Source organism: Saccopteryx bilineata, chromosome X (genome assembly GCF_036850765.1).
Source record: "Saccopteryx bilineata isolate mSacBil1 chromosome X, mSacBil1_pri_phased_curated, whole genome shotgun sequence".
NCBI classification, from domain to species: domain Eukaryota; kingdom Metazoa; phylum Chordata; class Mammalia; order Chiroptera; family Emballonuridae; genus Saccopteryx; species Saccopteryx bilineata.
Window position 1 is genome coordinate 102,223,787 of NC_089502.1, and position 23,685 is coordinate 102,247,471.

Genomic DNA, 23,685 nt, shown 5'->3' on the forward strand with positions numbered 1-23,685 from the left:
TAAATAGACAGCCAACTAAATGGGAAATGATATTTTCAAACAACAGCTCAGATAAAGTCGTAATATCCAAAATGTACAAAGAACTCATAAAACTCAACAACAAACAAACAATCCAATAAAAAAAATGGGAAGAAGACATGAACAGACACTTCTCCCAGGAAGAAATACAAATGGCCAACAGATATATGAAAAGATGCTCATCTTCATTAGCTATTAGAGAAATGCAAATCAAAACTGCAATGAGATACCACCTCATACCTGTTAAATGAGCTATTATTAACAAGACAGGTGATAGCAAATATTGGAGAGGCTGTGGAGAAAAAGGAACCCTCATTCACTGTTGGTGGGAATGTAAAGTAGTACAACCATTATGGAAGAAAGTATGGTGGTTCCTCAAAAAACTGAAAATAGAACTACCTTATGACCCAGCAATCCTTCTACTGTGTATATACCCCCAAAACTCAGAAACATTGATATGTAAAGACATGCAGCCCCATGTTCATTGCAGCATTGTTCACAGTGGCCAAGACATGGAAACAACCAAAAAGCCCTTCAATAGAAGACTGGATAAAGAAAATGTGGCACATATACACTATGGAATACTACTCAGCCATAAGAAATGATGACATCGGATCATTTACAACAAAATGGTGGGATCTTGATAACATTATACGGAGTGAAATAAGTAAATTAGAAAAAAACAAGAACTGCATTATTCCATACGTAGGTGGGACATAAAAATGAGACTAAGAGACATTGACAAAAGTGTGTTGGTTACAGGGGGGGAGGGGCACAAAGAAAACTAGATAGAAGGTAACAGAGGACAATCTGACTTTGGGTGATGGGTATGCAACATAATTGAAGGACAAGATAACCTGGACATGTTTTCTTTGAACATATGTACCCTGCTTTATTGATATCACCCTAGTAAAACTAATAAAAAATAAAAATAAAAATAAAAAAATTTAGCTCTATGAAATCTGGTTTGACCTCCACTGAGATGTTGCTGTCTCAATGTTGTAGGCAGGACTGAAGTAGCATTGGTGGGTGGGAATTGTTGTGAGGGCTTTACGGCTTTAGAATGCCAATTCCATGCCTCCAGGGAAGGGCAGGAGCCCCGGGAAGGGTGGAGACCCGCCCTTGAGCAAGGGTGCAGGAGTGCAGCCTCGCCCCTCCTGTGGAACCGAGGCTTGTGGCCTGATGAAGGAACCGGCTCCTCCCGCCGGGGCGGAGTGAAAACCCACAACAGGCAGAGTCCCACAACTGAGCGTGGGCACGCAGCCCCGCCAGCCCGTGGAGCCAAGGCTTGCAGCCATCCCGCGATTGGGCTCTTCCTGCAAGGGTGGGGCAAAATCCCGGAAGCAGGCAGAGACTCTCAGTTGAGCATAAGTGCTCACCCTTCCCACAGGGCGGAGCATAACCCCACCCGTGGGGGCGGGATGAAGGCCGAGGCCACTAAGGCTTGTACACCCAAGCGAGTGATCACAGCCCCTCCCGTGAAAGAGAAGCAGAAACCACAGCAACAGCCCGAGTGGGCTGGCACCAGCAACGCCCGTTCCAGAAAGCCCTAGGCAGCAGCAGCAGAGGGGGTGGCGGGGCTGCAGACAGACCACACCTAGGGAACACCCAGTGGACTGACTCCAGTGGCCAAAACCTTCTTTTATTTATTTTTAGTTGAATTTATTGTGGTGACACTGATTGATAAAATTGTATAGGTTTCAAGTGTACAGTTCTATAAAACATCACAGAATACAATGTATGGAAAAGACATTTCAAAACAAATGTTCAAGACTACATGAGTACTATCAAGAATACTTGAGAACTCGGCCCTGGCCGGTTGGCTCAGCGGTAGAGCGTCGGCCAGGTGTGCGGGGGACCCGGGTTCGATTCCCGGCCAGGACACATAGGAGAGGCGCCCATTTGCTTCTCCACCCCGCCCTCCTCCTTCCTCTCTATCTCTCTTCCCCTCCCGCAGCCAAGGCTCCATTGGAGCAAGGATGGCCTGGGCGCTGGGGATGGCTCCTTGGCCTCTGCCCCGGGCGCTAGAGTGGCTCTGGTCGCGGCAGAGCGACGCCCCCTGGTGGGCAGAGCCTCGCCCCTGGTGGGCAGAGCGTCGCCCCCTGGTGGGCGTGCCGGGTGGATCCCGGTCGGGCGCATGCGGGAGTCTGTCTTGACTGTCTCTCCCGGTTTCAAGCTTCAGAAAAGTACAAAGAGAAAATAAGTAAATAAATAAATAAATAAATAAATAAATAAATAAATAAATAAAAAGAATACTTAAGAACTCTACTACATTACTAGGGTTGATAAAAAAACTTTCTGGAGAGCATTTTGCTATTATTGAATACCAACCTTAATTTTTTTCATATCCTTTTGACCTTATAATTCAGTTTCTTTTAATATACCATAAATAAATCATTGTAGATATGACAGAGGTTTGTGGTGAGTGGGAATCGCCACAAAAATAAATGAAAACAATGCTTGAAGTAAATTTATGTCATGAGATACTGCATAATTATAAAGAAATTTTCATTTGCATTTTAATGTCATAGAAAATGTTATTTTGAAATAATTGTGATGTAAAATGTGCTAAAAAGTTTCAGATGGAGTATATTAATTATCGTGGCAACTGTGGGTGGGTGTGCACAATGTTGAAGTTGGTATGGACCATTTTCCCAATATTTTTCGTATGATCCTTGTTTCATAAATGAAACAAGAAAGTTATAAGTTGAAGTATGTGATCACGTGTAAGTCCAGCTCTATATCTGCTATAGTTGATGTTAATGATTTATGATTTTCAAATTAGGCAGTTTATAATTTTTTTGTGTCAAGAGAATATCCTTTTTTTTTTATATAATTTTATTTTTTTAATGGGGTGACATCAATAAATCAGGATACATATATTCAAAGATAACAAGTCCAGGTTATCTTGTCGTTCAATTATGTTGCATACCCACCACCCAAAGTCAGATTGTCCTCTGTCACCTTCTATCTTGTTTTCTTTGTGCCCCTCCCCACCCCCTATCCCTCTCCCATTCCCCCCTCCCCCCCGTAACCACCACACTCTTGTCAATGTCTCTTAGTTTCAGTATTATGTCCCACCTACGTATGGAATAATACAGTTCCTGGTTTTTTCTGATTTACTTATTTCGCTTCGTATCATGTTATCAAGATCCCACCATTTTGCTGTAAATGTTCCGATGTCATCATTTCTTATGGCTGAGTAGTATTCCATAGTGTATATGTGCCACATCTTCTTTATCCAGTCATCTATTGATGGGCTTTTTGGTTGTTTCCATGTCCTGGCCACTGTGAACAATGCTGCAATAAACATGGGGCTGCATGTGTCTTTACGTATCAATGTTTCTGAGTTTTGGGGATATATACCCAGTAGAGGGATTGCTGGGTCATAAGGTAGTTCTATTTGCAGTTTTTTGAGGAACCACCATACTTTTTTCCATAATGGTTGTACTACTTTACATTCCCACCAACAGTGGATGAGGGTTCCTTTTTCTCCACAGCCTCTCCAACATTTGCTATTACCTGACTTGCTAATAACAGCTAATCGAACAGGTGTGAGGTGGTATCTCATTGCCGATTTGATTTGCGAGAATATCCTTTTTTTTATCATGTTCCTAAGATGTTTCTTTCACTTATCATTCTCCTGTTTTTATTCCAACTTTCAATATCAAAAGAATTAGTTGCAAAGCACTAATGTGGTTAAAGGGAATAATTTTCCAGCAATAGAAGATCTGCTACCTTGCAATATTTGGGGACTGAAAGCCAGCTGTGGTTTGAACACATGACCAGATACGAAGTGCCTTAAACATCATTTCAATTTTTTTCCCAATAATTTCCCAATTTCCCTTTAAGATATTACTCACACCCCAAACCCCAATGCTTGGTCCAGAAGGGACCACTTTACTCAACATGGTATTAATTTTCAAATTGCAGAATCTAAGAAATGTCTTTTCAAATCATTAAGGCATTTGCCTCTTACTCTCTCTATGTAAGATGATGGGTGCCATGATAAACTCAAAGGAATTGCTCAATCTTCCTATATCAGTTGCTTATAAATTTTTAATATTCAGTTAGCAATCCCTGAATGTACAAACAGATTTTTTAAGTTTTGTTTTGTGTGGTTGGAAAACATCTAAGAAGCTGTAAATGATATCCTCCCTGCATTTGCTCAAACTAGTTTATCTGCCTGAAATTCCCTCCCTTCACTCCCATTGTTACATCCATCCTGTCCTCCTTTAATACTTCATAACGCTGCTTAAATGTCCCACTTCCAGGATAATTCTTCTTTTTATTAATGATGAAGTAGAGATGTGAACTCTAGGAGTTCCCCATGCCATTCCACTCCAGCCATCTCAGACCCCGTCCTCCTCTAACCTCCTCCACGTGGCAATTTCTGTACCTCTCAGCTCATTGTACACTGTGCCTTGAGTACTCTAGTTTACCTTGTTTTGTTTATTTTCAGCATGATGATCTATACTCTGTTCACCACTGCACTCTCCTCAGCATAGCTTCACACAGTGAAGACTGAAAAGGGTCCATGTGCATGGGTATATGATGCATGCTTATAGGCAGTTTATAAAATCTATATTGCTGCTGAATCTTGAGGGCACATGGAGCTAAATTATAATCCAGGTAAATGAGAACATTCAGATATACTTCTGAATTTTCCAGTGCAAATGATCGGTATATGATTCCAGAAGCAAATGATATCTGATCGGGTATCTAGCAAACATCTTTAAACTACTTTGGAGGTGCTATTTGCAGATGTCCTCTTCTTGTCTCTTCTGATAACCTTCTGCTCAGTAATGAAATGTTAATTATTATGGTGAGGGGAGTGAGGAGTTAACAGGAAGAGGACTGTGCAGTATGAAGGTGTAACCTATTTAAGTTTATGCCAGAATCATTTCATGTAATCTTGAGATGTCATTGTACCTGCTCTCATGATGCAAATTAGTATCAAAAACTAGTAAAGTTTCTTAAAATTGTGTGAGTGTGACTGGACTCAATTTTATTTACATTAGACTGAGATCCATTAGTCTTTGAATGAAGGTAATACACATGTTTTTTTGGTCATCATATCCCTAGCACTTATCACAATACGTAACACCTACTAGGCATACTTTAAAATTTATTTTTAAATTCTTATGCATATAGAAGTAAAGGACATAAAATAAAGTTAGCTCCAGTTACAGAAAACATGGCAGAGGGTTTTAAAAATTCTGTAATGCTCATTTTGAAACATTGTAATACTTTATATTTGAGTCTCAATGTGTAGTATCTACTATATTTAGAAGTTTCAAGAAGGACCCATTATTTTGTGTAATTATTCTATCCTTCACTTAGAAAGGGGTGTTATAATCTCATGTTATGATTTTGGTTTTATTATGTGTTTTTGCCCATCTGTTATGATTTGTATATTATTTTTATCATGTAGTGAACGTTTTATCTAAAATAATCTTTCCCCTTAAAATGCTATGTCTTAAATCAATGCATCTTCCCTTGTTTATTGTGTGCCATAACTTATTCTATCCTTTTTATTTTTATTTTTGCTACATGTGCTTGTTTGAAAATTACATGTAGTTGTTTAATAATGGACAATGTATTGCATAAATGTCCTTTGATTAAAGCATCCCAAAATATCTTTAATTGCAGTTTTGATTTCCTCTTTGAAGGAAAGCTTAATTTATTTCCCTCCAATGTTGTTTCTGTTTTTATGTCGTTCCCAAGTTTCTGCCCTAGATCATTTTCCTTCTGCCTGTCAGCTGGTGAATTGGAACTTTCACCAGCCCTCAGTAAAAAGAAAACCCTCACTCCCGGGTGTCAGTGGAAACTGAAGGGGAATGTGGACTTCCACCCACATGTGATAAAACAGAGGTATAAATAGAATCTAGATCTTCATACTATCATATAATAAGCAAATATCCAAATTTAATTGAAAAACAATTATAATATCAAGAACTATGATAATCACAACTTGAAAGAGGAAAGATAGTCAACACACATCAACACCTAGATGACATAGATATTAAAATCACCTAACAAGGATTTTTAAACAACAATCATAAAAATGTTTTAATGAACAATTATGAGCATGTTTAGAATATATGAAAAAAAGAAAGCAGAAAGTCTTAGCAAAGAGATAGAAAAGTCTTCAAAAAATAGAAGACATAAAGGAGAATTAAAAAGAAATTTAAGGACTTAAATAGCTAATAAATGAACTTTAAAAAGCATCTCAGTAGATGAGCTCAGCAGCTGAATGAGTGACAGAAGAATAAATTAGTGAATTTGAGGCTAGAACAATGGAAAATTATTCAATCTGACCAAAAGAAAAATATAGGCTGATAAAGAAAAGTAAACAGTGTCAGGAACTATTATTAAAGATTTAATATACAGCTCTACACAGTCATAGAAGAGAGAAAAAAGAAAGACTGAAAAAGAGGCTGAAAATTCTCAAACTGGAAAAAAAGTTACCTATTTCCCCATGTATAAGACACTCCCACGTATAAGATGCACCTTAATTTGGGGGCCCAAAATTTGAAAACAATGTATTATATTACATAAAGTGGTTGGAGCAGTGATGCCAAGCATCCAGGTATGACAGCAAGTTTTGTTTTTTGCTCTGCAGCAGTCTTCTTTGTGTTTTTTGTTATGTGTGCCCTGAACTGATCAAGCAACAATAGGCCAGATTTGTATAACAGCCCACCTGATCTCCTTCTCCAAACTTTCTCAAACCAGATCTTCATCCCATCCTGATCCATCGAACCCTTGTCATGAATGTGGAAAATCACTCCTCAAGAAACGTCTTCTTTTGGCATTGTTTTGTGTTTGAAAATCAGCGTAGGAGGCAGCTTGGTTCCAATGGCACAATAAGCTAGAACAACTGTATAATGGCTCTTTTCATGTCCACTTGTCTTCACAGTTACAGTTTTCACCCCCTTCTTATCAACAGTTCTGTTACTTGAAACATCAAATTGAAGGGGGACTTTGTCCATATTTGCAATCTGTCCCAACTCAAATTGATGTGTCTTCCAACATTGAATGACAAAACAATGAAATTCAAGGACCTTCTGCTCATAACTTTCAGGTATCTTTTGGGCAAGTCTGGTGCATGTATGCCTGCTTAGTCCATTCTGTTTCATGAACCTGAAGCACCAATTGTGTCCTCCTTTGAAATCAGTAACTTCTTTTTCATCAGCAATTCTTCTTGCCTCATGCTGAACCATCTTTGTGGACAGAGGAATTCCAATTGCCCTTTGCTTTTCAATCCAAATCTTCAATTCCCTCTCTAAATCAAGCCATTTGTTGACTTGCCTCTCCTGGCTGTCTTTTATTGTGGCATTTTCAGTAGGGTTTCTTTTCCCTGTAGCCAGTCTTTGATTGATTTATCAGTTGGAAGGGGGGCCAAACTTATGTTCAGCAGCAGGATTTCCATTCACTTTTGAAAACTGGACCACTTTTAACTTGAATTCAGCAGTGTACGAAAATCTTAGCCATTTCTGGGCAGGACGTAACCTATACAGGTAACAAGTGCAAAACAATGAGCACAAAGACAACAAGCGCGAAAAAACAGGAAATTCAAGTAATAAAATCTACAACAGCCTGACTAGGCAGTGGTGCAGTGGACAGAGCATCAGACTGGAATGTGGAGGACCCAGGTTCGAAACCCCAAGATCGCCAACTTCAGCGCACACTCACCACCTTGTGCGCAGGGTCACTGGCTTGAGCATGGGATCAAAGACATGACCCCATGGTCACTGGCTTGAGCCCAAAGGTCTCTGGCTTGAGCAAGTGGTCACTCACTCTGCTGTAGCACTCCAGTCAATGCACATATGAGAAATCAATTAATGAACAACTAAGGAGTCACAACAAAGAATTGATGCTTCGTATCTCTATCCCTCCCTTCCTGTTTGTCAGTCCCTATCTGTCCCTCTCTCTGTCTTTGTCACACACAAAAAACTATAACAATGAGCACAAAAACAAGCATGAAAAAGCGAGAAATGCAAGTAAAACAATCTACAACCATTGTATAAGACACAGCCAGTTTTTAGACCAAATTTTTTGGAAAAGAGTACATCTTATACATGGGGAAATACGGTAAATCTATAGATTCAAGAAGCTTCTAGTGCTTAATTCCATAAATTCAAGAGCAAACTTTAAACAAGATACAGTCAAGGAAATTTATACCAAGACATCATTTTCAATCTTCTGAAAGTTAAAGACAAAAATAAAAAATCTTGAGAGCCACTAGAGAGAGAAATGACATGTTACCTATAGAACACCAAACTAATGACAGATTTCTCATTTTCAAGTGCTGCGAGAAAAGAACTGTCAAACTGAAATTATACACCTAGTGAAAACATTCTTCAGTAATGATGAGGGAATCAAGAGATTTTCAGAAGGAAAACTAAAAGAATATGTCACAAGCCCATCTATCCTAACAGAATTGCTAAAAGAAGTTCACAAAAAGAAAGGAAATGACACAAGAAAGAATCTTGGACCATCAGCAAGGAAAAAAGAACAACAAAATGGGTAAAATATGGGTGAACATAATAGACTTTCTTTTTCCTCTTGAGTTCTCTACATCACGTTTGATGATTGAACCAATAATTATAACACTATCTGTAGTTCCCAATGTATGTAGAGGCAATACTTAAGACAATTATATATAATAGTAAAAACCATGTAAGCAGAGTTAAGGATTTTCTATACTTCACTGAACTAGTAAAACATTGACACGAATGGACTGTCATACATTACATATAATACTGTGATACCTATAGCAAACACTACAAATATTTATGCATAGTTATATACTCAAAAACATTATAGGCAAATCAAAAGAGAAATTATCTTAGTTCATCTGAGCTGCTATAACAAAATATCACAGACAATGTAGCTTGTTAACACCAGACATTTATTTCTTGTAGTTCTGGAGGCTGTGAAGTCCAAGGTCAAAGCACAACTGTGGTCACATGTAGTGAAGGTCCTCTTCCAGGCCCATAGTTGTACCTTCTTGCTATGTCCTCACATGGTGGAAGGAGATAGAGATCTCTCTGAAGCTTCTTTTATAAGGCACTAGTTCCATTCATGAGGGTTCCACCCTCATGAACTAAGCACTTCCAAAAGTACTACCTCCTAATGCTATCATCCTTGGGGATTAGGATTTATTATTATTATTATTCATTTTAGAGAGGAGAGAGAATGGGGGGAGGAGCAGGAAGCATCAACTCCCATATGCGTCTTGGCCAGCCAAGCTCAGGGTTTCAAATCAGCAGCCTCAGCATTCCAAGTCAACACTTTATTCACTGCACCACCACAGGTCAGGTGGGGTATTATGAATTTTGGAAAGACACAAACATTCAGAATATAACAGAATTCTTAAAAAAAAAAAAAAGGTTAACCAACTTACAGGAAGAGAAAGAAAGAGAGAAAGAAAAAAAGGGAGGGAGGGAGGGAGGAAGGAAGGAAGGGAGGACCGAAGGAAGGAAGGAAGGAAGGAAGGAAGGAAGGAAGGAAGGAAAGAAGGAAGGAAGGAAGGAAGGGGAAAGAAAGAAGAAATAAAACAGAGAAGTGAAAAATAGAGAAAAAATAAAAAGGCAGAACTAAGCCCTAATAGATCATAGTAATACACCAACTAAAAGACAGAGATTGGCAGAGTAAACAAACATTACCCAATTATATGCTGTCTATAAGAAATTCAGTTCAAATATAATGATAAAAGTAGGTTGAGAATAAAAGGATGTTACTGTATGTACCATGCAAATATTAAAAGAAAGCAGGAGTGGTGATAGTAATAACAATGTAGACCTCAAAGCAAAGATATTTACCATAGATAGAGAAGGACACTACATAATGATGAAAATATCAATTTAACAAGAGTACATAGTAATCTCAATTGTGTCAACAGCAGAGGTGCAAAATATCCAAAAGAAAAACTGATAAAATTGACAGTAAAAGGAGAGAAATTTACATTTATATAGTTGGAGATTTAAGCATCCATCTCTCAATAATGGATAGAACAACTACAGAGAAAATCAGCAAAATTATAAGATAACTCAACATCAACCAACAAGATCTAATTGATATTTATAGAATGCTCCACCCAACAACACCATATACACAAAACTGATAAAGAAGTCGAAGAAGATCAAAATAGAGACACACTATTTTCATGAATTAGAACAATCAATATAGAAAGATATTAATTCTCCCTAAATTGACATACAGGCTGAATGCAACTGCTATCAAAATCCCTGGAAGATGTTTTATAGATATAGATTATTCTAAAATGTGTAGAAAAACAAAAGAACTAGAATAATGTTTAAAATAATCTTGAAAAGAAAGAATAAATTTCTACCCACTTTATTTTATTTCCTTTTTTAAAAATTGCATTTAGAAAATTAAACAATGGGGTGACATTGATAAGTAAGAATATATAGGTTTCAGGTAAATATTTCTCTAGCATTTGAAGTGTTGATTATGTTATGTATTCATCACCCAAAGTCAAATTATTTTCCATCACCATATATTAGTCCCTCTTTATTCCCTTCCCCCCCCCACTCAACTCCCCCACATACCCCTCCCTCTAGTAACCGCTTCACTTTTACCTAAATCCATGAGTCTCAGTTTTATATCTCACCTGTGTGGGAAATCATATAGTTCTTAGCTTTTTCTGACTTACTTATTTTACTCAGTATAATGTTCTCAAGGTCCATCCATGTTATCGTAAATGGCAATAGCTTATCATTTCTTATGCCTGAGTTGTATTCCATTTTATACATACCACAAATGTGGTATATATGTACTACATTTTCTTTATCCAGCCCTCTATCAAAGGACACTTTGGTTGTTTCCATGTCTTGGAAACAGTAACTAATGCTACAATGAACATGGGGATGCATGTGTCTTTACTTACCAATATTTTTTAGTTCTCTGGGTATATACCCAGTAGAAGGATTGCTGGGTCATATAGTAGTTTTATTCTTTTTTCTTTGAGTAACCACCACACTTTTCTTGCATAGTGATTGTACTAGTTTGCATTCCCATCAGCAGTGAATGAGGGTTTCCTTTTCTCCACAGCCTCTGCAACACTTGTTACTATCTGTCTTGTTAATAATAGCCAATCTAACAGGTGTGAGGTGGAATTTCATTGTACTTTTTGATTTACATTTCTCTTATAGCTAGTGAAGATGAGCATCTTTTCATATATCTGTTGGTCATGTGTATGTCGTCTTGGGAGAAGTGTTTGTTCAGATCTTCTCCATATTTTAATTGGATTGCTTGCTTGTTTGTTGCTGAGTTTTGTGAATTCTATTTTGGATATTAAGCCCTCATTGGAGCTGTTGTTTGCAAATATCATCTCCCATTTAGTTGGCTGTCTATTTGTCTTGTTTACAGTTTTTTTTGCTGTGAAGAAGCTTTTTAGTTTGATATAGTACCATGAATTTATTTTTGCCTTTACTTCCCTTGCCTTTGGGGTCAAATTCACAAATCATTCTCTATGGCCAAGGTCCATGAGTTCAATACCTATGTTTTCTTCTATGTAATTTATTGTTTCAGATCTTATATTTAGGTTTTTGCTTCATTTTGAATATATTTTTGTGCAGGGGGACAAACTGTAATAAAGTTTCATTCTTTTTTTGTGGCTTTCCAATTTTCTCAGCACTATTTATTGAAGAGGCTTTCTTTACTCCATTGTGGTTTTTTGGCTTTCTTTGTCGAAGCCGATTTGTCCATATATGTGTGGTTTTAATCTGGGTTCCTGATTCTGTTCCATTGGTCTAAATTCTACCCAACTTCAAAACTATTATATAGTTACAGTAATCAAGACTGTGTTACATTGCTGGATGAATAGACACATACGTCAATGGAATAGAAGATAGAAGTCAGAAACAGACCTCACAAAGTTACTGTCAAATTATTTATCACAAAGGTGCAAAAATAATTCCATGGAAGGGTTGTCTTTTAAACAAATTGTGCAAGAATGATTGACTATTCATAGTACTGCTTTTACCCTTCTCCAAATGAACCTCAACCTAAACCTCACATCTCATTCAAAATTTAAATCCAAATGGATAATAGACTTCTATATAAAAGTTAAGATCATAAAACTTTTAGAATAAAACATTGCATAAACTCTTTAGGTCTTAGGTCTTGTTAAACAGTTCTTAGAAATGACACAAAAAAGTCTTTGAAAAGAAAAAATAATAATAAGTTGGACTTTCTCAAAATTTTGCTTTATGACTCTGTTAAGAGGATGTAAAGACAAGTACAAACAGAGAGAAAATATTTGCAAGCCATATATCTGAAAAAGGACTCATACATAAAATGTATGACCTCAAGATTTAAAACTAAAAAAAAAAAAATCAAATTAGACAGTGGACTAAAGACAAAGAGGAATTTCACTAAAGAGCATGTATGGATGGCAAATAAGCACATGTAAAAATGTTCAACATTAGCTATTAGGTAAATGCAAATTAGAGCCACAATGGGTTTATCACTGCACATTTTTCAAAATGGCTAAAAATACAGACAACAGTTTGCTGGCATGGATTTCGAGACAAGATCATTCACACAGTGCTGGGGGAATGTAAAGTTATACAACCACTCTGAAAATCTTTGGCAAATTCTTATAAAACTAACATGCTCTTGCTTTACAACCCAGAGTATTGAAATCTTGGGCATTTATCCCAGAGAAATGAGATCTTATGCTCACAGAAAAAAATGTAAACAAACATTTATAACAACTTTATTCATAATAGCCCCAAACTAGAAATCACCCAGATGTCCTTCAGTGTGTGAATCATTAAGCCATCAGTGGCGCATCTATACCATGGAATAGTATTCAGCAATGAAAAAGAACAGATGTTGATACACAAATCAACTTGGCTGTATCTCACAGGCATTATACTGAGTAAAAAAGATCAGCCTTGCCTGACCAGGCGGTGGCACAGGCGGACTGGGATGTGGAGGACCTAGATTCGAAATCCCAAAGTCAGCGGCTTGAGCATGGACTCATCTGGTTTAAACAAGGCTCACCAGTGTGAACCCAAGGTCGCTGGCTTGAGCAAGGAAGGGGTCACTCGCTCTGCTGTAGCCCCTGGGTCCAGGCACATATGAGAAAGCAATCAATGAGCATCTAAGGTGCCGCAATGAAGAACTGATGCTTCTCATCTCTCTCCCTTCCTGTCTAACCCTCTCTCCGTCTCTCTCTGTCTCTGTCACACACACAAAAAAAATCAGCCTCAAATGTGACATATTGCATGATTCTAATTTTAAAAGCTTCTTGAACTGTTAAAATTATAGAGATAGAGAACACAATAATTCAAATTTTAGGATTAGGGATAGGGATGCCCCGGGTAAAATATAGTGAAGAGGAAAGAGATGAGTGTGAGTATAAAGGGGTAGTACAGAAAAATCTTTGTGGTGGTGCAATATTTCTATATCTTGATTACTATGATGATTACCCATAGAAACCTCCATATGTGATAAAGTGACACTAAACTATACATGCATATCATACCACTGTCAATTTCCTGGTCTTAATATACTGTTATAGTTATATAGATGTACCCATTGGGAGAAGTGGCTGAAAGTTATATAAGACCACTCTGTACTATGATGGCAGTGTCTTGTGTATCGATAATTATTTAAAAATAAAACCTTTCTTAAAATTGTTTAAAGTAGTAAAATTCATAAACTAATTTGCTAAGAGCAGCTAGCCCAGCTGTCTTTCAAAATTCATGACATAAGTAATAGCTGGTTGGATCCTATTATTGCCACCACTGAAAAGTGGATAGTGGATGCTGCCCATGGCCCTACTGCCAATGATTCTCCTAGATCAGGGGTCCTCAAACTTTTTACACAGGGGGCCAGTTCACTGTCCCTCAGACCGTTAGAGGGCCGGACTATAAAAAAAACTATGAACAAATTCCTATGCACACTGCACATATCTTATTTTAAAGTAAAAAAACAAAACGGGAACAACTACAATATTTAAAATAAAGAACAAGTAAATTTAAATCAACAAACTGACCAATATTTCAATGGGAACTATGTTCCTCTCACTGACCACCAATGGAAGAGGTACCCTTCCAGAAGTGCGGCGGGGGCTGGATAAATGGCCTCAGGGGGCCGCATGTGGCCCGCGGGCCGTAGTTTGGGGACCCCTGTCCTAGATGCTGGATTTTCTAGTGGCTGCTCCTCCTACCACCACAGATATAGCACTGAATTCCACCTTTGCATCTTTAAATTACTCTTTTCTGACCATGTGTTAGGTTTTATTTGTGACTGTTTGTGCAGTAAAAGATGACTCAGCAGGTCTGGGGTGTTCAAATACTGTGTATCCCACAAAAATATTTACACATTCTAAAGAAAAATCTGGCTCTTGAAAAAGTCCTTGGAGATAACCTCTAAGCCTTTGGACTATCCTATCCGATTAGAGTGTCTTCGTTCACCTGAGGCTTTAGGCCACACTAGATAACTTCTGTTAACAGTGAGATCTATAGTAGGGCCTTGGACCTTGCAATACTAGTTTGACCTCTGCATAGATTGGAGACTGAGTAACTAACGTCAGCCATGCAAGCGTTCCATGCCTACGTGACTGATCTCTCGTAAAATCTTGGCACTAAGGCCCAGGTGAGCATCCCTGGTTGTCACGTATCTTCTTGAAAGAATTCAACACTGGCCATACAACTCTACTGAGAGAGGACAACTGGAAGCTCATGCCTGGTCTTGCCCTGAACTCTGCCCTAAGTGCCTTTGCTGATCTAAATCAGCATCTCTTCACTGTAATAAACCTTAGACATGAGTGAAAACCATTTTCTCAGTTCTATGAGTCCTAGCAATCATTGAACTCGGAGGTGGTCTTCAAGACATTGCTGTATTAGTATATCCTAGATCACATTCTCTTAGCTGCAGAGGGAATGTGAAAATGTGAGTATCTGACCTTTGTGGCTTTTGGAGTTGGAGTACACAGAATATACCACCTTACTAAAATGTAGGGGAAAAATTGAAATACATCTAGTCCTACGGGTTTTTCAATAACCATCTATAGGACTGTATAAAAAAGTCCTAAAAATCAGTAAGACAAGGACATAAGAAAAATAGGCAAAAGACTTACACAGGCAATTTACAAAAGAAATTTCATAGGTCCATTAATATAAGAATATGTGTTTCACTACTTACTTATCACAAATGTAAATTAAAACCACAAAGAGATACCAGCAAAACACTAACAGGTTGGCGTGGATTTTGGAGAGATTACAATATGAAGCACTGTGGAGTATGTCAATCTTACTCCCAGGAATCTGGTACCATAAGAATAAAAAACATTAAACATCAAAACATAAGGATCTATGTACAAGTATTTTATCACAATATTGTTTATATGTGCCAAAAAAAATACTCCTGAAAGTAAAGCGAATGGTTTTCAGTGGGGAAATGGTTGACTACAATGTGATACACCCTTATCATGAGATATTATCCAGTAGTGTAAAAGAATGAATTACACTTGGGTGGCATTAACTAACATAAAACAGATGCATTGAAATAGCCTGACCAGGTGGTGGCGCAGTGGATATAGCGTCAAACTGGGACGTGGAGGACCCAAATTCGAAACCCCAGTGACGCCAGATTGAACACAGGCTCATCTCCTTTGAACAAGGCTCACCTTCTTGAACCCAATGTTGCTGGCTTGAGCAGGCAGGGGTCACTCAGTCTGCTGTAGCTCCCTGGTCAAGGCACATATGAGAAAGCAATCAATGAAAAACTAAGGTGCCGCAATGAAGAACTGAAGCTTCTCATCTCTCTCCCTTCCTGTCTCTTTGTTCCTATCTGTCCCTCTCTCTGTCTCTATCTCTGTCTTTGTCACAACAACAACAAAAAAAACTCACATATAATCTTTCTTTCTCAAACCTTTCACCGTTTTCACCCAGGTCCCCAAACCCTAGTCCATCTGAAAGTGCACACAGTCTTAACTTCTTAAAATCATGACTTTTTGAACATGGAAGGATATAAAAATGGTTGTTAAAAATGGATGTCTGGCACATGAGGGTAGAGATGAAAGAAAGGAATGGGAGGTAATAGCAAAAGTGCTATTCACATATTTATGGCATTATAATGTAATCAATGCCATGTAAGTAAGAATATATACAAAATGGAACAAAAGTAGGTTTAGAGTTGTGGGTATGCAAAACACAGAGTTCATTCCTATATTATTTCTTAATCATTGCATATTTTCATACAAACAACTGTAAACATACTTTTGCCCCACACTGTATGCACAAAGCGTTATTTTTTTTATTTATTTTTATTTTTTATTTTTTATTTTTCTGAAGTGAGAAGTGGGGGGCAGGGAGGGGGGGGAGCAGACAGACTCCCACATGCGCCTGACCAGGATCCACCCAGCAAGCCCACCAGGGGGCGATGCTCTGCCCATCTGGGGCATCACACCATTGCGACTGGAGCCACTCTAGCACCTGAGGCGGAGGCCATGGAGCCATCCTCAGCGCCTGGGCCAACTTTGCCCCAATGGAGCCTTGGCTGCAGGAGGGGAAGTGAGAGAGAAAGAGAGAGAGAGAGGAGAGAGGGAAGGTTGGAGAAGCAGATGGGCGACAAAGCGTTATTTTAAATGGTAGCTTCAACATTTTAACAGCAGTTGTTATCACAAGGTGGTGAGATTTAGAGTGATGTTCACTTAATTTCTAAAATATTTTGATACTGTTTGAATTTTCAATTATTCATATGCATTGTATGTATAACGAGTAAAAGTAAGTGAATTCATCTCAGGGAAGAAAATATGCCTCTCGGTTTTCTTACTTGAGCAACAGGGTGGATGGTGGGGTCATTCATTCATAAAACAAATATTTTTTGAACACATAAATTATGGCATGCATCATTCTAGGTCCTCCAGATACAGCAATAAATAAAACAAACAAAATTCCATCTCCTCAAAAGGTTTTCATTCTAATGGGGTGAGAAAGACATGACTAAAGGAGACACACACAATGTTGGTGAAGACAAGGATATGTAGAAAGGAATCAGTTCGTAACCTGTTAATTCTGAAAATAGTACCTGAAATTCACATAATGTTATTAACCAAGGTTACCCCAATCGATTTATTTTAAAAAGAAAATACGAAGACACATTCAATTAGAGAAATGAGGTTGGCAGTTGGATTCTGGATCCAGAATTCATAGGCCAAATCCAGACTTCAGATACAGATATGGAAGCAGATAGCGTATAAAATGGTCTTCCTGACCTCCTTTCCTCAGTCTGCTCACGTCCCACTGCAGACACTTTACAGAGAAAGTGCTGAGGAATAACAGGCAGCTGACCGGGGACGTTGCTATGCAACAGATGAGGAAGATGCATTCGCAGGCAGAACTGATGTTGGCTCTTGGGGGCCAAATGCTGTGGTCCTTCCTGGCATTAGCTTCCATTCATATGCGGACTCCTGGCAGGAGCTGATGCCAGAACAAATGTGAAATGTACAGAGGTCTGCCTTGGATTTTTGAAAAGTATCAGCTCAATTTGGGTCATCTCACATCTCTGTATCATTTTCTTCCTTTATCTCTCCAGTTATTCTGAAAGAACAGTAGTATGTGTATCCTTGTCCTTGTCTTTATCCTTGTCGTTGTCCTTGTCCTTGGTAAGACCCCAGTAACATGCTCCTTGCCCTTCTCAGTTTGCATATTGGGAATCCAGGCTCAGAGAAGTGGAGTGCCTGAGTGGGCTCATGCAGCTGGCAACAGACTGGCCTGGCCCTTTACCCCAGGAATGGAGGCCTGTCCTTGGAAGGAACCAGGGTAAACTTGTACTCTAAAGCAGGGTTTGCAGTAGCTCAGACACACAAGTGCCTGATTGTTTCGGCCGCTCCAGTGGGCACCAGGAAGACCTCAGGGGCAGTGTGGTTGTACCATTCAAGAAAAGGCTGGACTATGGGAGTAGGTAGTCGACCCTAAGGAGCAATAATAGTCCCACCCCTTACCTCACACACTAGCCCCGAACTTTTTCAGTAGTGCTGTCAGTTCTATCCCTCCCCTCATTGTCCCTCCTGTCAGTAGCTTGTATCTCCACTGCCTGGCCTAACATCACTTAAGTCACTATTAAAGAGGTCTTTGTATGGGGTTTCTAATTGCAACAAGCACTAGGTTCCTGCTAAACTTACATACTTTAGGGCCCAGAAAAAGGAATGGCCAGAGAGAATACACTATTGGAGGTAGAAAAGTCTGCTGTAGGATGGACTCATGTAGAATAGGCAGGGATTGGGTTTGGAATCCTCTACCTGTGTCCTCTCGCGTGCATAACCTTAGGTCTCAGAGAACACAAACCTTTCTTGTTCGGGGCAGATATAGTGTATTGACAGGTAGAGAAAGTGGTGGTGACGCTGTTGCTGAAACTGAAGAGAGGAGGGTGCCTCAGTCGTCAAGGCAATGCTAGTGGAACGTGGGTTTTGGAGTCAGGAAGACCCAGACCCAATATCGCATGTGATCTTTACTATTTCATGTATGCAGCGTGTTTGTGTGTCTGATCTGTAAAATGGGAACCTTCACCCCAAGACAGTTGTGAGAGGAAAATAAGCCCCAGTTACAGATTGTACTGTGATGTAGAAGTTGTGTCCTTCACACACAAAATGAAGTCCGTGCCTGGGGCTGAACAAAGGTCAGGAAAGAAGCTACTTGTTCATTGATTCTGGGAGCTGTTAAGAGGGGGCGGGGGTGAATCATATAGAATCACGTGGGAAGCACAGGCTTTTTCTACCTCCAACAGTGTATCCTCTCCGGACATTTCTTTTTCTGGGCCCTAAAACCTAGCACTTGTTGCAGTTAGAGACCCCACACAGAGACCTCCGTAATAGTGACTTAAGGTACTAAGGCAAGGGAGTGGAAATGCATGCGACCTGAATGGAGGGTCCATGAGAGGGGAGAGATGGAACGGAGACGCATTGCGGAAAAGGTAGGGGGCTGGTGTATGAGATAAGGGGTGTGACTTGAAGGCGCAGTGCTACTGTTTTGGGGAGGGGATATAGAGGACAGGGAGGGATCGTTGTATACTGTAGACCTGGTTGGTGGTGGGGTGGTGTGCTGGCAAAAGGGCGGGACTACCTCCCGTTGCACATGCGCATCACGGCGTTCAGAATGAGGCTTTTGTTGGGAAAGCTGACAGGACTCTTATTTGTTCGATCTGCTTTTGCGCATGCGCAAAAACTTGTGAGGCGGTGGGTGGTATATTAGGCGTAGAGGCGGGGTCGTTCTAGCTGCCGCGCTGGCATTTTCTCCTGGACAAGGAGAGAGTGCAATTGCTGAGAGCCAAGCACTGCAATCCAGATCTTCTGAGACGTGAAGAAGGGAGGCAACGAAGGGGTTGGGGTTGGGGCCTGAGGCAAGGTGAGATTAGCCCCCAGACGGGGCATTTGCCCCCTGGTGCGGGCCCCCCTATTTTTCATACCGATCCCTTTCTCCCGGATTCTGATTCCCTTTCCTCTCCCCAAACCCTGTTTCACACCCCTCACCTGATCCTCCCGTATTCAGAACCCCTGTTCTCTCTCTGAACCCTTCCCATCGTTCAAAATCTCCACAGATTTCTGGTAGGATTTCTTCTCATTCGAAACCTCCATTCAGTTTCCCAGATGCGGCTCCCAAATCCAATCTTTGCTTTCCGAACCCCGATTTGAAGCTTCTCGGAATTCAGATTCTCTATCTCCCTCTGGACATTCTGTCACTTTTCCTATATCGATCCCGCCCGTTCCCTTGACATTCGGCACTTCATCCGTCCCCACAATCAAACCCCAAACACTCCGCCCCAAAATTTGGTTCTTTGTATTTACCCTCCGTAGTATAACGTCCGGCTCCTCCCACCCCCCACACCCCCCTAGGCTCTGCTCTTGCCAGAGGGACAGGAGCGATGGCTCAGAAAATGGACTGTGGTGCAGGCCTCCAAGGCTTCCAGGTGAGATTTATACCCCCACCCCAACCCCACCCCCGTTTCCCCAGCGGACAGATCCCCAACCCCAGGCCCCTTAGGACGTCCAAACGCCTAGGTTCGATTTGCCTTCTTGATGCCAAGACTCCATCGTCTTTCAAATTCCCAGGGTTTATCGAGGGGGGAGGGGCGTCCCTTTTCAGCCATCAGTCCCTGCTCAGAGAAAGGGGAGACCCTGTTAGTAGTCAGGGCAATCTGCCCAGAGAATGCGGGCTGGATAAGGAACCATTTTTTCCCATAGTCCTGACGTTTGTAGAACAGTCTGCCGCCCCCTCCCCCAGCCACCCCACCTCCACTCTCCCACTCTCCCTTTCTCCCCCTCTTTCTCCCCCTCAGCTTCTCTCTCTCCCTTTCTCTCTCCCCCACTGCTTCTCTCTCTCCCTCTCTCCTTCTCTCACTCCCCTTCTTCTTCTCTCTTCTCTCTCCCTCTCTCCCTCTCTCTGCTGCCTCTCTCCTGCATTCCCCACTCCTTACGATCTCCCCGCCTCCTTATTCTCCTCAATTCCTCAGTCCGGAGCTTTTAAAGCACGCACTGCCCTGCGCTAACCTAACTGCTTGATCACCCCTCCATTCCACCTCTACCCCTCTCTTCTTCCCACCCCACCCCTCTTTCCCTACCCTACTTATCCTCTACCAGACATTTTGTTTCCACTGTGCATGCCTCCCCAACAGTCGACCTCGACCTCAGCCCTCCTTTTTTACACAAGCTGCTTGCCTGCACCTCCCCTGCATGCTCCCTCTACCCTGCGATGCTCCCCCTATCCCTCTGCTCGCTTTGGAGGCCCAGGGACTTGAATTTTTCCCCCCTGTATTTGCAGGCTGAGGCCTCCGTAGAAGATAGCACCTTGCTTATGCAGACCCTGATGGAGGCCATCCAGATCTCAGAGGCTCCACCTACCAACCAGGCTCCTGCAGCTGCCTGTGGGCAGAATTCTAGTCCCCAGAGTTCACAGCCCCCAACAGCCAGGGAGACTGCTGATAATCAGGTTTCATCAGCTGCAGCTAGGCCTAAAACAGCCTTTAAGGCCCAGAATTCCACTGCAAAAGGCCCAAATGGTGCCTATGATTTCTCTCAGGCTCTTAATGCCAAGGAGACGCCACCTACGGCAGCATTTGTGACCCAGAATGCCACCTCAAATTGCCCAAATGCTGCCTATGATTTTTCCCAGGCAGCAACCAATGAGTTAACTGCCAACAATTCTGAAATGGCCTTTAAAGCCCAGAATGCCACTGCTAAGGTGGGCCCAAATACCACTTACAATTTCTCTCAGTCTCTCAATGCCAGTGAGATGTCTAACACTCAGCCTAAAACAGCATTCAAGGATTGGAATGATACCACTAAGGCCCCAACAGCAGATACCCAGACCCAGAATGTTAACCAAACCAAGATGGCCACTACCCAGGCTGACATAGAGGTCGACCCAGGTATCTCTGAATCTGATGGTGCAGCTGCACAGACATCAGCAGATGGTTCCCAGGCTCAGAATCTGGAGTCCAGGACTATAATTCGGGGCAAGAGGACCCGCAAGGTGAGATCCCTGGTAGCTCCAATTTGCTTTGGGTTATCTCTCTAATGGTTCTTCTCTAAGGTTGCTATTTGTTTTTAAAATAGCATAGAGGAAAAATATATAGAGATTTCTATATCTACATAGTTATATCTATATCTGCCTTTATTCAGCTATATTATACAAGAAGATAAAGTGAATGTGGTAATTCCTGCCCTCTAAATGTCCACAGACTGATGGAGAGATGAGATGTAATATATACAACCTGTATGTAATTTAGTTTACATTGTGATAGTAGCCACCATGTGTTAGGTCTTGAGCTAGGCACATTCACACTGATTATCTAACTCGTTAAATCTTCAAAGTACCTAATATGAGTTAGAGATCATAGTCTCAGTTTAAAAGAGAAGGAAACTAAGTCCCAGAGAGGTGAAGTGACTTGAGTGATTTGTCCGGGGTGGTGGAGGCAGAGCCAGTGGTGGACATAGGAAAAAGAGCAGCTTCAGGCCCCACCCTTGGGTTGATCCTGGCCTGGTTCAGAGATGAAACTCCTGTCTAGAAGAGAATGAAACACAAGCCCAGGACTCAGGGTGACCATTGGCTAGTGGGTCAGGCTGTCACTAAAGGTGAGGGTTTTAGGGGGCCTTCCTGGAATAGATAGGACGAAGACACAGAAACAACTAGTAACCCTGGACCTTCCTTTCTCTAATGATACAGATTAATAACTTGAATGTGGAAGAGAACAGCAGTGGGGATCAGAGGCGGGCTGCACCGCCTCCAGGGACCTGGAGGTCTGCACCAGTTCCAGTTACCATTCAGAACCCACTTGGTGCAACCCCCACTGTGCTCTGGCAGACCCCATTGGCCTGGCAGAACCCATCAGGCTGGCAAAACCAAGCAGCGAGGCAGACCCCAGCAGCACGTCAGAGCCCCCCAGCTAGGCAGACCCCACCAGCCTGGCAAAACCCAGTTGCTTGGCAGAACCCAGTGATCTGGCCAAACCCAGTGATCTGGCAGAATCCAGTGATCTGGCCAAATCCCATTGTCTGGCCTGGTCCAGTTGTCTGGCCAAACCCATTGGCCTGGCAGAATCCACCTGGATGGCAAACCCCACCTGGGTGGCAGACCCCACCTGGATGGCAGGGTCCTCCAGATTGGCAAGGCCCCCCTGACTGGCCACTACCACCCGACTGGCCACTGCCACCCGATTGGCCACTTCCCTCTGACTGGCCGCTCCCACCTGACTGGATCCCCACTGATTGGCCAGTTCCACCTGACTGGCAGAACCTTCGACCCTCACCAAACCTGCGCCCCTCTCCCAACTCACGTGCCTCACAAAACATGGGTGCCTCCCAACCACGAGATGTGGCCCTTCTTCAGGAAAGAGTAAGCACTTTAACTCCCCAGTCACTTCTCCCTTGTCTCGCTCTTTTCTTTGTCATCCTCCCACCTATAACTCAACCAAGTTTTCTGTAAATATCTTATAACTGAAAAGATTTTCTTCTCCCCTCCCAGGCAAACAAGTTGGTCAAGTACCTGATGCTTAAAGATTACACAAAGGTGCCCATCAAGCGCTCAGGTAGGCATCCAGTGCCCTCCTGGGGCTCTGCCCTTCCTCTCACCCCATGATCTGTGTGTATCTCTTACATCTAAATCCCCTCCCTTTCAGTCCCCTCCTTCCATGGCTGATTCTTCTTTTTTCGCCCTTGTGGACCCTATGTTCTCTTCAGTGGAACTGACAATGGGGCTGCAGCTCTGTGGCCCCTACTCAGCCCAGGTGTTCCCTCCTCTCTCCTACAGAAATGCTGAGGGATATCATCCGTGAATTCACTGATGTTTATCCAGAAATCATTGAACGTGCATGCTTTGTCCTGGAGAAGGTGAGAAGACAGCTCCTAAGGGACAGGAATGATGGCTAAAGTCTTTATTTCAAAGATTCAAGGAATTCCTACTGAGAGTTTAGGGCAAATCTTATAGGAAGATGAGCAACTGAATATGTGTAACTTTGCTAGATTTTGTAATTTCATAGTCTGTTTTCCTTTATCTGTAGAAATTTGGGATTCAACTGAAGGAAATTGACAAGGAAGAACATCTATATATTCTCATCAGTACTCCCGAGTCCCTGGCTGGCATACTGGGAACGTAAGATGGGAAAGGAGGGGGAATGTTGCCTTTCACA

At 41.4% G+C, this 23,685-nt stretch overlaps 1 protein-coding gene across 2 annotated transcripts in view; it reads left to right on the top strand.

Annotated features, from left to right (window-relative positions):
* The window catches only part of MAGED1 (MAGE family member D1), a 79,133-nt gene that overhangs the window by 52,983 nt on the left and 2,465 nt on the right, over positions 1-23,685 (top strand). The window contains exons 1-7 of one of the 2 annotated variants that reach the window (XM_066248772.1): positions 19,193-19,406; positions 19,895-19,968; positions 20,820-21,530; positions 22,224-22,892; positions 23,022-23,085; positions 23,307-23,386; positions 23,557-23,648. In XM_066248772.1, the coding sequence (XP_066104869.1) occupies positions 19,924-19,968; positions 20,820-21,530; positions 22,224-22,892; positions 23,022-23,085; positions 23,307-23,386; positions 23,557-23,648 (1,661 nt within the window). In that variant the 5' untranslated portion in view covers positions 19,193-19,406; positions 19,895-19,923. Of the gene's footprint in view, positions 1-19,192; positions 19,407-19,894; positions 19,969-20,819; positions 21,531-22,223; positions 22,893-23,021; positions 23,086-23,306; positions 23,387-23,556; positions 23,649-23,685 lie in introns of those variants that run through there. The other variant, XM_066248773.1, reaches the window with a different exon arrangement.